The following is a 14,447-nucleotide window of genomic DNA, read 5'->3' as shown; positions in this document are numbered from 1 at the left end:
ATTCAGATGAGGATGATTGGGACAATTGCAGTGAAAAATATAAGAGGGCAACAGTACTTGTACAAAATTTCAGAATGATAACTTCCAAAATGAGTGTGCTACATGACATTTATCATGAAGTCACCCAGGTGTCCCACACATTTTGAAACAAATAACTATATACAAAATACTAAAATGGTGTGGGGGGGGGACAGGTAAAATCTTGATAAAAAAAAGGAAAAAAACTAAATACATACACACACACACATTTACAAAATAACATTCAATATTTGGAAGACCCTCAGTCCTCTATCAAATCAAATCTATGTATATATAGCCCCAGCCTAAAACCCCAAACAACAAGCAATGCAGGTGTAGAAGCACGGTGGCAAGGAAAAATTCCCTAGAAAGGCAAAAACCTAGGAAGAAACCAGGCTATGAGGGGTGGCCAGTCCTCTTCTGGCTGTGCCGGGTGGAGATCACAGTGGTTGTAGAGGGTGCAACAGGACAGCACCTCAAGAGTAAAAATGAACAGTTTAGGGTTCCATAGCCAAAGGCAGAACAGTTGAAACAGCGGCAAGGCCAGGTGGACTGGGGACAGCAAGGAGTCATCATGCCAGGTAGTCCTGACGCATGGTCCTAGGGCTCAGGTCCTCCGAGAGTGAGAAAGAGAGAATTAGAGAGAGCATACTTAAATTTACACAGGACACCGGATAAGACTCCCATTCGGAGTCAGTGTCACTGTGAAAGAAAATGTTCAGTTACAGTGCCTTGCGAAAGTATTCGGCCCAATTTTTCAGTTTTTGATTTAAAAAAAGTTTGAAATATCCAATAAATGTTGTTCCACTTAATGATTGTGTCCCACTTGTTGTTGATTCTTCACAAAAAAATACAGTTTTATATCTTTGTTTGAAGCCTGAAATGTGGCAAAAGGTCGCAAAGTTCAAGGGGGCCGAATACTTTCGCAAGGCACTGTAGAATAGTTTCACATATGAGCCCTGTATCAACAGGTATAATAAACAGATATATAGAGTTGAAGGTTGAATATATTAGGTTGAATATATTATTATTACCTGCTTGATCTGTCTCTTTTATATTCTGACATTTCAGCTAGATCTACTGTCTATTATATTATGACAGGCCAGCTGGATCTACTGTCTATTATATTACAACAGACCAGCTGTATCTACTGTCTCCATTTCACTTTGGCCATTGATGTGGTCCTGCCCTCTCCTCAACAGCCTCAAATAGGCTATTTCATGTGGGTTGGGGCGGCAGACACACGCATCTCACATTTCATGACATGTTTATATATTGCTTCTAAATAATAATTTAAAAAATCTAATAATACTTTATATTATTAATTTCAAACAAGGGCATTAGCATGATAAGAACTTACCAGTCCAAAACGATGTCCTCTCCCGTTCAAAAAAATATTCCTCCACAATCGCTAAATGAAGGGTCCTACAACAATCTGTCTCACCTTCCCAATCAATGTATTCTAAAATTGTGTACAGCTGTATATCTAGATTTAGATTTCCCTGACTTAGTCGCCATAATGATTGATATAAACAGCTGAATCTGCTCGTTCACCAAACAATGCACTGCTTCTTCCGTTATGAAACTTCAATAGCGAATGACTCACTTTACGCTGAAGCTTACTACATGGGTTGGTCTTGCAACACAAACATGGCGTATTGCCGTTTAGCTCAGCTCATTGGCCATCTACCCAGCTAGATTTCAAGACGATCAGTGGTCATTGGGTTAAAAGAGTCTATCAACCAAACATTTACATTTAAGTCATTTAGCAGACGCTCTTATCCAGAGCGACTTACAAATTGGTGCATTCACCTTATGGCATCCAGTGGAACAGTCACTTTACAATAGTGGGCACAATGATGTCATGACTCGTCTTCAAATCGGTTTCTTTCGCGGGACGTATTGACTGAAAGAAACCGATTTATAAAATGTCATGATTGTGTTACAAACAAACCAGTTGATTGAGGTGAAACCAAACATGACTGGAAAAGTCACGTTCTGTGTGGGTTATTTACCTGGAATGTGTCGTTGAAAATGGAATGAGACGGAATTCACGACACAAGCAGTTCACAAAATGTTTTGTGTTAGGCTATAAAACAGATTTTATCAAACAAAAGATCATTTATTGTGTAACAATGAGCATTGGAATTGCAAACAGACAAAAGATCGTCAAAGGTAAACTATTTATTTTAATGCAGTTTGTGATTGTTACGCCTGTGCTGGTTAAAAAATATATTTTTTTAAATGGGGCTCTATGCTCAGATAAATTGCATCGTATTCTTTCGCAGTAAATCCTTTTTAAAAATCTGACAACGCAGTTGGATTAGCAATAGTCTAGGCTGTCGATACATGTGAGACACTTGTATTTTCATGAATGTTTAATATGACTATTTATGTAGCGATCATCCTATGTTGTGGAATTTCAGCCCGCTAGCGGGTTCCGTGCGCAGAGAGGTTGAAGAAAAACTAACAGGTCTGTGAGAGCCGGAATTCTTACTGGTTGGTAGGTGATCAAATACTTATGTCATGCAATAAAATGCAAATTAATTACTTTAAAAAAAAATCATACAATGTGAGTTTCTGGATTTTTGTTTTAGATTCCGTTTCTCGCAGTTGAAGTGTACCTATGATAAGAATGACAGACCTCTACATGCTTTGTAAGTAGGAAAACCTGCAAAATCAGCAGTGTATCAAATACTTGTTCTCCCCACTGTATATGGAGGGAGACTGAGAAGCAACGATCCAGGAACCCCTGCTCTGAAAATTCCTCCAAGAGAGTTAATATGCAGTCAGTGACCTGTTTATTGGGTAACCCACACTGTTCACGAAAATGGTTTGCTCCTACAGACAGTGAGTCATGTGGCCATGGATTGCTATATAAAAGCAGGCATTCAGTTGCTGTTTGATTGAACGTCAGAATGGGCAAAACGAATGACTAAAGAGACTGAGCGTGGTAGGATTGTCGATGCCAGGCGCGCCAGTTCCAGTATCTCAGAAACGGCCAGCCTCTTGGACTTTTCTCACACACACACACACATCTAGGGTTTAGAGAATGTTGCGAAAAAAATACATATTTTAGAAGTTTGGTTGATTTCGACTTTATTTAACCAGGTAGGCCAGTTGAGAACAAGTTCTCATTTACAACTGCGACCTGGGCAAGATAAAGCAGTGTGACAAAAACAGAGTTAAACAAACGTACAGTCATTTACACAATAGAAAAATCTGTATACAGTGTGTGCAAATGATGTAAGGCAATAAATAGGCCATTGTGGCAAAGTAATTACAACTTAGCAATTAACACTGGAGTGATAGATATGCAATTAGAAATACTGGTGTGCAAAAGAGCAGAAAAGGAAGACCAAGAGTCACCTCTGCTGCAAGAAGATACGTTTATTAGAGAGTTACCAGCCTCAGAAATTGCAGCCCAAATAAATGCTTCACAGAATTCAAGTAACAGACATCTCAATATCAACTGTTCAGAGGAGACTGTGTGATTCTGGCCTTCGTGGTCAAATTACAGCAAAGAAACCACTACTACCAGGCTGTGTAAGGGCTATTTGACCAAGCAGGAACTTGATGGAGTGCTGCATCAGATGACCTGGCCTCCACAATCACCCGACCTCTACCCAGCTAAGATGGTTTGAGATGAGTTGGACCGCAGAGGGAAGGAAAAGCAGCCAACAAGTGCTCAGCATATGTGGGAACTCTTTCAAGACTGTTGGAAAATGATTCCAGGTGAAGCTGGTTGAGAAAATGCCACGCATGTGCAAATCTGTCATCAAGGCAAAGGGTGGCTACTTTGAAGAAGCTCAAATATATTTTGATTTGTTTTACACTGTTAGTACATGATTGTGTTATTACATGATTGCGTTATTTCATAGTTTGACTTCACTATTATACTACAGTCTAGGAAATAGTCAAATATGAGTAGGTGTCCAAACTTTTGACTAGTACTGTACATAAATAAGGTATCAGTTTATTTAATACATTAGCAAACACTTCGAAAAAATATATAGATATTTTCGATTTGTCATTATGGGGTATTGTGTGAGGAAAAATACTTATTTAAATACATTTTAGAATAAGGCTGTAACTTAAATTGTTTGAAGTCAGGGGGTCCGATTACTTTCCAAATGCACTCTGCGTATGTAATACACACACACACACACACAAATATATGGGGGATTGGAAATGCAGACAATTACATTGATTGAAACGACAATATTGAAGCTGATCGAGCCTCCCCCAAACAATGAGAAACTGTTTTGTCTCATACCGCTGTCAGAAGCATTGGCCTAGCATTAATAGTGTGTATGTATCAAGTATTCACCTCCCCGTGGATTTCTTCACATTTTACAGTTAAAGTGGGATTAAAATGCATTTGGCAACAATCTACACAAAATACTAATGTCAAAGTATTGGGGGGAAATCCACAATTTCTTTAAAAGTTATGAAAAATGAAAACACTAATACACCTTCATAAGAAAAGTATTCACCCCCTAGTCAGGACATGTTAGAAACACCTTTGGCAGCGATTACAGCTGTGTCTTTCTGGGTAAATCTCTAAAAGCTTTGCCGAACTGGAATGTGCAATATTCAAGCTTTGGCAAGATGTTGCGGGTCATTTAAAGTCTAGCCATAGATTTTCAAGCAATTTATGTCCAAACTACACTTGGCCACTCAGGAACATTCACGGTCTTCTTGGCAAGCAACTCAATTTGGCCTCGAGTTGTAGGTTACTGTCCTGCTGAAAGGGGAACTCCTCTCTCAGTGCCTGGTGTAAAGCAGACTGAAGCAGGTTTTCCTCTAGGATTTTGCCTGTGCTTAACATCCTGTTTATCCTGAAAAACTCATCTTTGACAATGTCAAGCATGATGCAGCCATGCATGAAAATAAAGAGTCAGTTATGCGTCGTTTGCCCCAAACAAGGCTTTGCATTTAGGCCAAAAAGTAAATTATTGCAGAATAACAGTACCCTGTTGCATACATGCACGTTTTGGAATGTTAGTATTAGTATTATTCTTTTCACTCATTATTGTGAAGTAATTGTGAAGTGATCCTTCCGCAGCTCTCTCCCACCACAGCCATTTGACTTCGTAGTCTTAAAAAAAAATCCTCAATGGCTTCATGGTGACATCCCTCAGCAGTTTCCTTCCTGTCCTGCAGCTCAGTTCAGGAGGACGACAATAATCCACAGGATAATTATTAACTTGAGCATGCTTAACTTCTTAACTCTCTTGGTGTTAGGGGGCAGTATTTTAATTTTTGGAAGAAAAAAACGTTCCCGTTTTGAACAGAATATTTTGTCAGGAAAATATGTTAGAATATGCATATAATTGACAGCTTTGGATAGAAAACACTAACGTTTCCAAAACTGTAAAGATTGTCTGAGTATAACAGAAATGTTGCAGGCGAAAGCCTGAGAAAAATCCAATTTCAACTTCCTGCTACTCATGCCAGGAATAGAAGACATGCATATTATTAGTAGATTTGGATAGAAAACCCTGAAGTTTCTAAAACTGTTTGAATCAGGTCTGAGTATAACAGAACTTATGTAGCAGGCAAAACCCTGAGGACTAACAGTTCAGAATTTATTTATTTTTGGTCTCTCTCTATTCACAGAGTTCTCATTGGCAAATTATATTTCTTCGGAAGCCGTTTTCAGTTCCTACCACTTCCACTGGATGTCACCAGTCTTTGGAATTTGGTTGAGGTTATTCATTTGTGCAATGAAGAAGTAGGTAATCTAGGAGCAACGTAACACTGTTGAGTGCGCAAGACGTGAAAAGTAGCATGGTTGGTTTTCTTCCTGTATTGAACACAGACCCGTATACAATTTGATCGATTATTAACGTTTAAAAATACCTAAAGTTGTAGTACAAAAATAGTTTGAAATACTTTGGCAAAGTTTATAGGCAACTTTTAAATGTTTTGTAGTGACGTTGCAGCTGTTTTTTGGCAGCAGTTTTTTTCTGAATCAAACCAGTCAAATAAATGGACATTTGGATATATATGGATGGAATTAATCGAACCAAAAGGACCAATTGTGATGTTTATGGGACATATTGGAGTGCCAACAAAAGAAGCTCGTCAAAGGTAATGCATGTTTTATATGTTATTTCTGTGTTTTGTGTAGCACCTGCAGGGTTGAAATATGCTACCTTCTTTGTTTACTATGGTGCTGTCATCAGATAATAGCTTCCTATGCTTTCGTCAAAAAGCCTTTTTAAAATCTGACATTTTGGCTGGATTCACAACGAGTGTAGCTTTAATCGAGTATCTTACATGTGATTTAATGAAAGTTTGATTTTTATATCATTTTTTAAAAATTTGCCGGGCTTGCATTTTCCCTGTTTTTTGCCCAAGTGGGACGCAAGCGTCCCCTATACCATAAGTTAAAAGACATTACGTTACCCATCTACCAATCACTGCCCTTCTTTATTGTGGCTTTCGAAAAGCTCCCTGGTCTTTGGAATTTTATCTGTGATTGAACCTTTCTGGCGCAGGGGTCCCGCTAGCGACCCACCTCGACAACATCCGGTGAAATTGCAGAGCGCCAAATTCAAAATACAGAAAACGTTATATTAAACCTTCATGATAATACAAGTGTCATACATGATTCTTCAGCTTAGAATCTTGGCAATCTAACCGCATAGTTGGATTTCAAAAAGGCTTTACGAAAGAAAGCACAACATCTTAGTGATCCAAGATGGCGTAGCAGTCGGACGTCGTGTCGTGTCCCTTGTATATATCGTTTTTTAATTTTAACATATTTTTCTTCTCATATCTTTTAAAACATTTTGCTAAACCTCAACTTCTAAATACTCTCCTGCAACCCGCCTCACCCAATGTAGCTATTTTTTTCTAAAGTAGTTATATCTACTTTGGATCCGGAACCCCTCAACTGAAGATAGCTGGTAGCTAGCTGGCTGGCTATCAGTCAGCAAACCATTGCTAGCGGTCTTCAGCTAACCGGTCATCAGCTAACCTTTAGCTCGGAAAGCTCTCGCCAGTTCGAACAACGCGACTCTAACCAGAGCATAACGGACCTATTATTTTTTTATCCCCAGATTCCCATCGGATTCCCACCGCAAACGGAACATTTTCAGCTGGATTCTTCACAACTAGCTATCTAGCTAACCGCAACCCCGGATGATTATTCCTGGCTAGTGTTTCCACCCACTTAGCTTGAAGCTAGCCCGGCCAGAGCTCCTGTGCTACCACCGAAGCATACTCCTGGGCTACAATATGCGGACCCATGACCGGTCGATCGATGTCACCGCATGAAGAGGAATAAACAGACTCGCCCCATCGCGACGTCCCCCAAAGGCTAACTTTCTAGCCCTTGCTATCTCCTTGCTTGCTAATTCGGCCTGCTAACTGCTAGCTTGTTTAGCCCTGGTCTGCTAACTGCTACCTTGCTTAGCCCTGGCCAACTAACTGTTAGCTTGTTAGCACAGGCCTGCTAACCGTCTGAATCGCCGCGTCCCAAACACTCACTGGACCCATATTTACTTTATGGCTTTTCGATTTTGAATTTGTTTATACCTTCCGGTAACCTGCCTCACCCAATGTGATACGGAATCGCTATTATTTTTAATCTTTAGAAGACACTCAAGAACCTCCAGAAGCTAACTAGGTACAAGCTATTGAGTCATTGTTAGCCACTGCTAGCGGCTTTTACCTTTTGCACAGCCAGACAGTTTTGTAAAATCTGGATAACACTCGCCAGTCCAGCTTCCCTGCCCCATCCACCGCTGCCCCCCTGGACACTGATCACTTGGCTACATAGCTGATGCATGCTGGACTGTCCATTTAATCACAGTACTCCATTCTGCTTGTTTCTGTTTTATCTGTCGGCCCCAGCCGCACTCAGGCTCTGTGTGTAGTTAATCCAACCCTCCCTGCCTAGTCAACGCCAATACCTGCTGTTGTTTTGCTAGCTGATTAGCTGTTGTTGTCTCACCTACTGGTTTAGCTACTGTTTTAGCTAGCTCTCCCAATTCAACACCTGTGATTACTGTATGCCTCGCTGTATGTCTCTCAAATGTCAATATACCTTGTATACTGTTGTTCAGGTTAGTTATCATTGTTTTAGTTTACAATGGAGCCCCTAGTTCCACTCTTCATACCCCTGATACCTCCTTTGTCCCACCTCCCACACATGCGGTGACCTCACCCATTACAACCAGCATGTCCAGAGATACAACCTCTCTCATCATCACCCAGTGCCTGGGTTTACCTCCGCTGTACCCGCACCCCACCATACCCCTGTCTGCGCATTATGCCCTGAATATATTCTACCATGCCCAGAAATCTGCTCCTTTTATTCTGTCCCCAATGCTCTAGGCGACCAGTTTTGATAGCCTTCAGCCGCACCCTCATACTACTACTCCTCTGTTCCGCGGGTGATGTGGAGGTAAACCCAGGCCCTGCATGTCCCCAGGCACCCTCATTTGTTGACTTCTGTGATCGAAAAAGCCTTGGTTTCATGCATGTCAACATCAGAAGCCTCCTCTCTACGTTTGTTTTACTCACTGCTTTAGCACACTCTGCTAACCCTGATGTCCTTGCCGTGTCTGAATCCTGGCTCAGGAAGGCCACCAAAAATTATGAGATTTCCATACCCAACTATCTCCCTCACCAACTTCAAACATCTGCTATCTGAGCAGCTAACCGATCGCTGCAGCTGTACATAGTCTATCGGTAAATAGCCCACCCATTCTTACCTACCTCATCCCCATACTGTTTTATTCATTTACTTTTCTGCTCTTTTGCTCACCAATATCTCTACCTGTACATGACCATCTGATCATTTATCACTCCAGTGTTAATCTGCAAAATTGTAATTATTCGCCTACCTCATGCCTTTTGCACACAATGTATATAGACTCCCCTTTTTTTCCTACTGTGTTATTGACTTGTTAATTGTTTACTCCATGTGCAACTCTGTGTTGTCTGTTCACACTGCTATGCTTTATCTTAGCCAGGTCGCAGTTGCAAATGAGAACGTGTTCTCAACTAGCCTACCTGGTTAAATAAAGGTGAAATAAAAAAATAAAAAATTGATTATCTGATGTCAGCGTCCCACAACAGCATATTATCCAAACAAGGGTCACAAAATCCCAAATAGTGATAAAATAAGTCACTTACCTTTGAAGATCTTCCTCTGATCGCAATCACAAGAATCCCAGGAACACAATGAATGGTTGTTTTGTTTGGTAAATTGGAGCAAACCATTTTTAATAGGAATGGAAAAGAATGCAACGCACGCCCTCGGTCACATGCTCAATTAGACTAGTTTTGCCATAGGACTTCCTGAGGATAAACAACTATTCCCCTTTGGTTTTTCAGAATACAAGCCTGAAACCATGTATAAAGACTGGGCATATAGTGGAAGCCATAGGAACTGCAATTTGGGAGGCGGAAGTCTTTGGTTTCAATAACTTCAACTTGGAATTGGCTGGCAGGTCATTTCTGTTATACTCACAGACATAATTATAAGAGTTTTAGAAACTTGTTTTCTACCCAATACTACCATATATATGCAAATCCTAGCTTCTGGGCCTGAATAACAGGTAGTTTACTTGGACCTCAGTCATACAAAATTCCAAATACTTCCCCCTCTCCCTAACAAGTTTCACACTAAATACTTGACTGAGGGAGCTTACAGATGTCTATGGGGGACAGAGGAAGGGGGAAGTCATTCATTTCAAACAGAGCGAGTCCATGTAACCTGATTTGTCACCACATTTTAATTTAGGATTGCCTAAAGGGGTGAATACTTATGCAAAAATTATATTTTACTGTGTGTGTACCAACCTGTCTGTTGTACGCATCCTCGTTCTCCATCCACATGTACTCAGCGAAGGGATCGTCTCCTCCCTGTTCACCCTCTCCTGCATGGCCATTGGCTACAGCCTCCATGCCTTCCTTCCCCGGCACCCTGCCCCCCGGCGTCTTCGCTACCTCGGGACCACTCATCTCTGACGGCTCTGATTGTGCGGGATAGATAGATTAATGTTTTTGTGTTTTTTTGCTGGCTACTCACTAGCATGTGGACTTGTGCTTGAGAGATTGTTTATGACTTAACCTTCGCCTCCCCCATTGAAGAGTTGTAGCGGTGAGACAAGATCATAATTTCGAGAAGTTTGAAAAAGTTTTTAAAAAGCATGCGCTGTTGCTTGCCAACAGTGGGCATCATTCACAAGTTAATATTGTCACCCATCAGACTACTCAAATTTAATATGGTCTTTATATACTAAATAATATGTGTGAACTTAGTTGATTTAGAATGGACCGTTATCATGCACCTGTCTCGGAACAGGGGTGTAGGGGAAAACAATATGTAATCTATGCACTTAAATGGCGAACGGATGACGCTTTTCCCGTGGTTCATTTTCATGCCAGCCCGGTAGGCTGTTTCAAAGAACTTTATATTAGGAAAGTTAACAAATAAGTAGGCCAAGCCTATAGAAAGCTGATGGGACCTGCTTTTTAATAGGTGATCAAAACACTTCTCACACAAATCCATAGCATTTGGAAATGTTGCAGAACATGAGCTCATTAAGCGTTTGATTTGATTTTCAAAACATTGATGTCAGAGTGATTAGAGGGACAATAGTGCTGAGTACAAGGCAGTTAGCAAGTTTGGTAGTCCACTAATGACCATTGGCAGCAGAGCTCAGAGAAGCCTAGTTATAGTGATTAAATGGTCACATAGAATTCGACTGCGGCCATGACTCATTACCGCCACACAGGCGGTCACATGTTCACCGTAACAGCCCTGGGCATGACCTTTGCTACGCTGCAGTTGATAACCACTGGAGTAGAGTCTTGTCAGTTTTTTCTTGTAGGCCTAGATGTTGGTGTGTGTGATAAAAGAGCCAGGCCATCGGCGAAACCAAGGTCTCGCCTGATCTTCTGTTGTTCACAGAAGTCTATTGCCAGTTTGAAGAGTAAGGCAGATAACACAAAACCTTGACGAACTCGAGACTTCACAGCAAAGCTTGTGTTGTTTGTTCCCGGTGTGCATGAAAAGTTAATGTAGAACTGTTTTATGATTTTAACATGTCTGGATTCCATCTGCAACACAGATTTCATCAGCATTTTGAAAAGACTTAAGAAAGCTTACTCAACTCTCACACAATATTCTCTGACAGCAGTACTGTACTGTCTGATTTTGATATTACTACAAGTGTTGCATGTTGTGTGATCTCTCCCTCTGAAATTGTTGTTTGTGCTTCTTTCAGCCATGAGCTAGAAAAAAATCCAATCAAAATTGTTAAATGAAAATCGTGTGATGGAGATTCTCCCATTCACTGATGAAACTAGATAAACATGGGTGCAAGGTGTGTGTAGCTTTGTCAATGTTGTAAAGAGTTCCATTAACCCCGATAATGACAAATTGAATACAATTCCATAAATGTATTTTGTTTAAGATCATTCCAATCATAAAGGGCTACACACAAGTCAAAAGTAGTGCACTAGCCTTTTAGCAGCTTAACAGTTTAGAGGGAGCTAACACCTGTGCAAGGCCGGATTAAGACCCTAAAGCCGATGTCCGCGCCCCTGTGGAAATCTAACTACCATAATAAAACATCTCCATCAAACTGTCAGTTTAAAATATCAGATCTTTATTTAACCAGGTAGTCAAGTTGAGAACAAGTTCTCATTTACAATTGCGACCTGAACAAGATAAAGCAAAGCAGTTCGACACATACATTTTTCTCCACCACATCAGCTAATGTCGCACTTCTCCATCAAATCAAATTTGTCACATACACATGATTAGCAGATGTTATTTATTGCAGGTGTAGAGAAATGCATGTGTTTCTAGCTCCAACAGTGCAGTAATAGCTAACAAATTGCACATATAGCCAATACACACAAATCTAAGTAGGAATGAATTACGACTATATACATATGGACGAGCGATGTCAGAGCAGAACGGACTAAGATACAGTAGAATAGTATAGAATACTGTATATACATATGAGATGAGTAATGCAAGATAACTATTAAGTGAATGAGAACCCGTTGAATAGTATAGAACAGTATATACAGATTAAATGCGGTGAAAGGTGACAGAGCTAGACGGAGATAGACTGGTGTTTGTCAGACCATGAGTGTTCTGATTGGACAATAAGACTTTGTACAGCTGTGTTGTCATCTAGTGGAGAAGTTTAGTACTGTAGCTTTACATTTTCTAACTCTTGGTGCAGAGCTATTTCCTGTCAGAACAGAGATAGTCTCTTACTAGGCCTTGGTTAAAGATACGACTAAGTACTTTCAGTTAATAGGACATGCGTTTGCTAATTCAAATTGTGTTTCTATAATTTACGTTATTTACATGTTTATATTCGTTTTCAATGTTGCGATTATGCTAAGCTAATTGCGCTAACTATCGTCCATTCACTTAACATCATGTATTAGCATGCTAGCTAATGTTTTGAGACAGAATTGAGCTTCTTTGGGTTTTGGACAAAAATAACTATTTCATGTGTTCAGATTCCTCGTGACAGGGCTAAAGTATTAGTTATTCAGTTGTATGGACACTTAGATTGTGTGTATATGTTGTGGCACCTTTCCTGTGATGTAAATTGTCTTCATTTCTGTAGTCATGTTGGCTAGCTAGGCTTACTTTCTTGTTGCTAGCTCATGATATAAAATCTGTTCTTTATTTGTATGAATGTATATAGTGATTTTTCTAATACATTCTACTTTCTGTATCTGTTTAAAAACTAATCTATTTTACTAAAGATACTTAACAGTACCAGTGCCTCCCTGATTCTTTACTGGAACAGTGTAGACGGTCTGTCTGGCCTATTTTGCAAATGAGATTTGTTTTTCTCCCAGACAACTGGATGATGGGGAAAATTGTATTAATTAGCTTTTAAAAAAACTTCTTTTTTTTTTAAAACAACTATGGCAAAAAGCCACCTATCTGCTAAAGGAAACCCTGGCGTTAATTAAGTGACATGGCCCAAGGAAAAACATCTGGTCTATGATGTCAACACAACGGGCCATGTAATGGAGCCTATGTAATTTTATTTGACCTTTATTTAAATAGACAAGTCAGTTAAGAACACATTCTTATTTTCAATGACGGCCTAGGGTTAAGTGCCTTGTTCAGGGGCAGAACGACAGATTTTCACAGTGTCAGCTCGAGGGAGTCGGTCTTGCAACCTTCCAGTTACTAAGTCCAATGTAGCTAGCTGGGACACACTTTTCACACCACCTCAATACAAAGTGATTTTTGTAGCAGGTTAGGAGAGAATTTTTCTAACCCCAACCGTAGTCTCCTAACCTGCTGCGAAAAAGTAACTTCGGTATCGAAGTGGCATGAAAAGTGTGTTCCCCATAGCTAGCTAGCTAGAGACTTGCATGGGAGTGTAGCAATCGCATAAGATTGCATTCAAATCAAAAGTATTGGTCACATACAGATGTCATTGCAGGTGTAGCGAAATGCCTGTGTTTCTAGCGACGACAGTGCAGTAATATCTATCAATTTCACAACACATACCCAATACACACAAATCTAAGTAAATTAAGCTGGTGTGTGTGTGTTCAGAAAAAATAAAGTGAACACTTAAACAACACAATGTAACTCCAAGTCAATCACACTTCTGTGAAATCAAACTGTCCACTTTAGGAAGCAACACCGATTGACAATAAATTTCACATGCTGTTGTGCAAATGGAATAGACAACAGGTGGACATTATAGGCAATTAGCAATACACCCCCAATAAAGGAGTGGTTCTGCAGGTGGTGACCACAGACCACTTCTCAGCTTCCTGGCTGATGTTTTGGTCACTTTTGAATGCTGGCGGCACTTTCATTCTAGTGGCTCAGGTAGTGCAGCTCATCCAGGATGGTACATCAATGCAAGCTGTGGCAAGAAGGTTTCCTGTGTCTGTCAGCGTAGTGTCCAGAGCATGGAGGCACTACCAGGAGACAGGCCAGTACATCAGGAGATGTGGAGGCCGTAGGAGGGCAACAACCCAGCAGCAGGACCGCTACCTCCGCCTTTGTGCAAGGAGGAGCACTGCCAGAGCCCTGAAAAATGACCTCCAGCAGGCCACAAATGTGCATGTTTCTGTATGAGGGCCCGACGTCCACAGGTGGGGGTTGTGCTTACAGCCCAACACCGTGCAGGACGTTTGGCACTTGCCAGAGAACACCAAGATTGGCAATTTCGCCACTGCTCTTCACAGATGAAACAGGTTCACACTGAGCACATGTGACAGACATGTCTGGAGACGCCGTGGAGAACGTTCCGCTGCCTGCCCCATCCTCCTCCAGCATGACTGGTTTGGAGGTGGGTCAGTCATGGTGTGGGGAAGCATTTCTTTGGGGGGCCACACAGCCCTCCATGTGCTCGCCAGAGGTAGCCTGACTGCCATTGGGTACCGAGATGAGATCCTCA

The 14,447-nt window shown here is 40.8% G+C and overlaps 1 protein-coding gene across 4 annotated transcripts in view; it reads right to left on the bottom strand.

Moving 5' to 3' along the window:
* LOC124013534 (polyadenylate-binding protein-interacting protein 2B-like) overlaps positions 1 to 14,447 on the bottom strand; it is a 32,271-nt gene that overhangs the window by 15,359 nt on the left and 2,465 nt on the right. For all 4 annotated transcript variants that reach the window (XM_046327846.1, XM_046327845.1, XM_046327843.1 and 1 more), the window contains exon 2: positions 9,841 to 10,013. In XM_046327846.1, coding sequence (XP_046183802.1) covers positions 9,841 to 10,002 — 162 coding nt within the window. In that variant the 5' untranslated portion in view covers positions 10,003 to 10,013. The remainder of the gene's footprint in view (positions 1 to 9,840; positions 10,014 to 14,447) is intronic.

The sequence above is a fragment of the Oncorhynchus gorbuscha genome, linkage group LG25, assembly GCF_021184085.1.
Source record: "Oncorhynchus gorbuscha isolate QuinsamMale2020 ecotype Even-year linkage group LG25, OgorEven_v1.0, whole genome shotgun sequence".
In the NCBI taxonomy this organism is placed as follows: Eukaryota; Metazoa; Chordata; class Actinopteri; order Salmoniformes; family Salmonidae; genus Oncorhynchus; species Oncorhynchus gorbuscha.
Note: the sequence above shows the minus strand (reverse complement) of the source record. Positions and strands in the feature narration are given on the sequence as shown.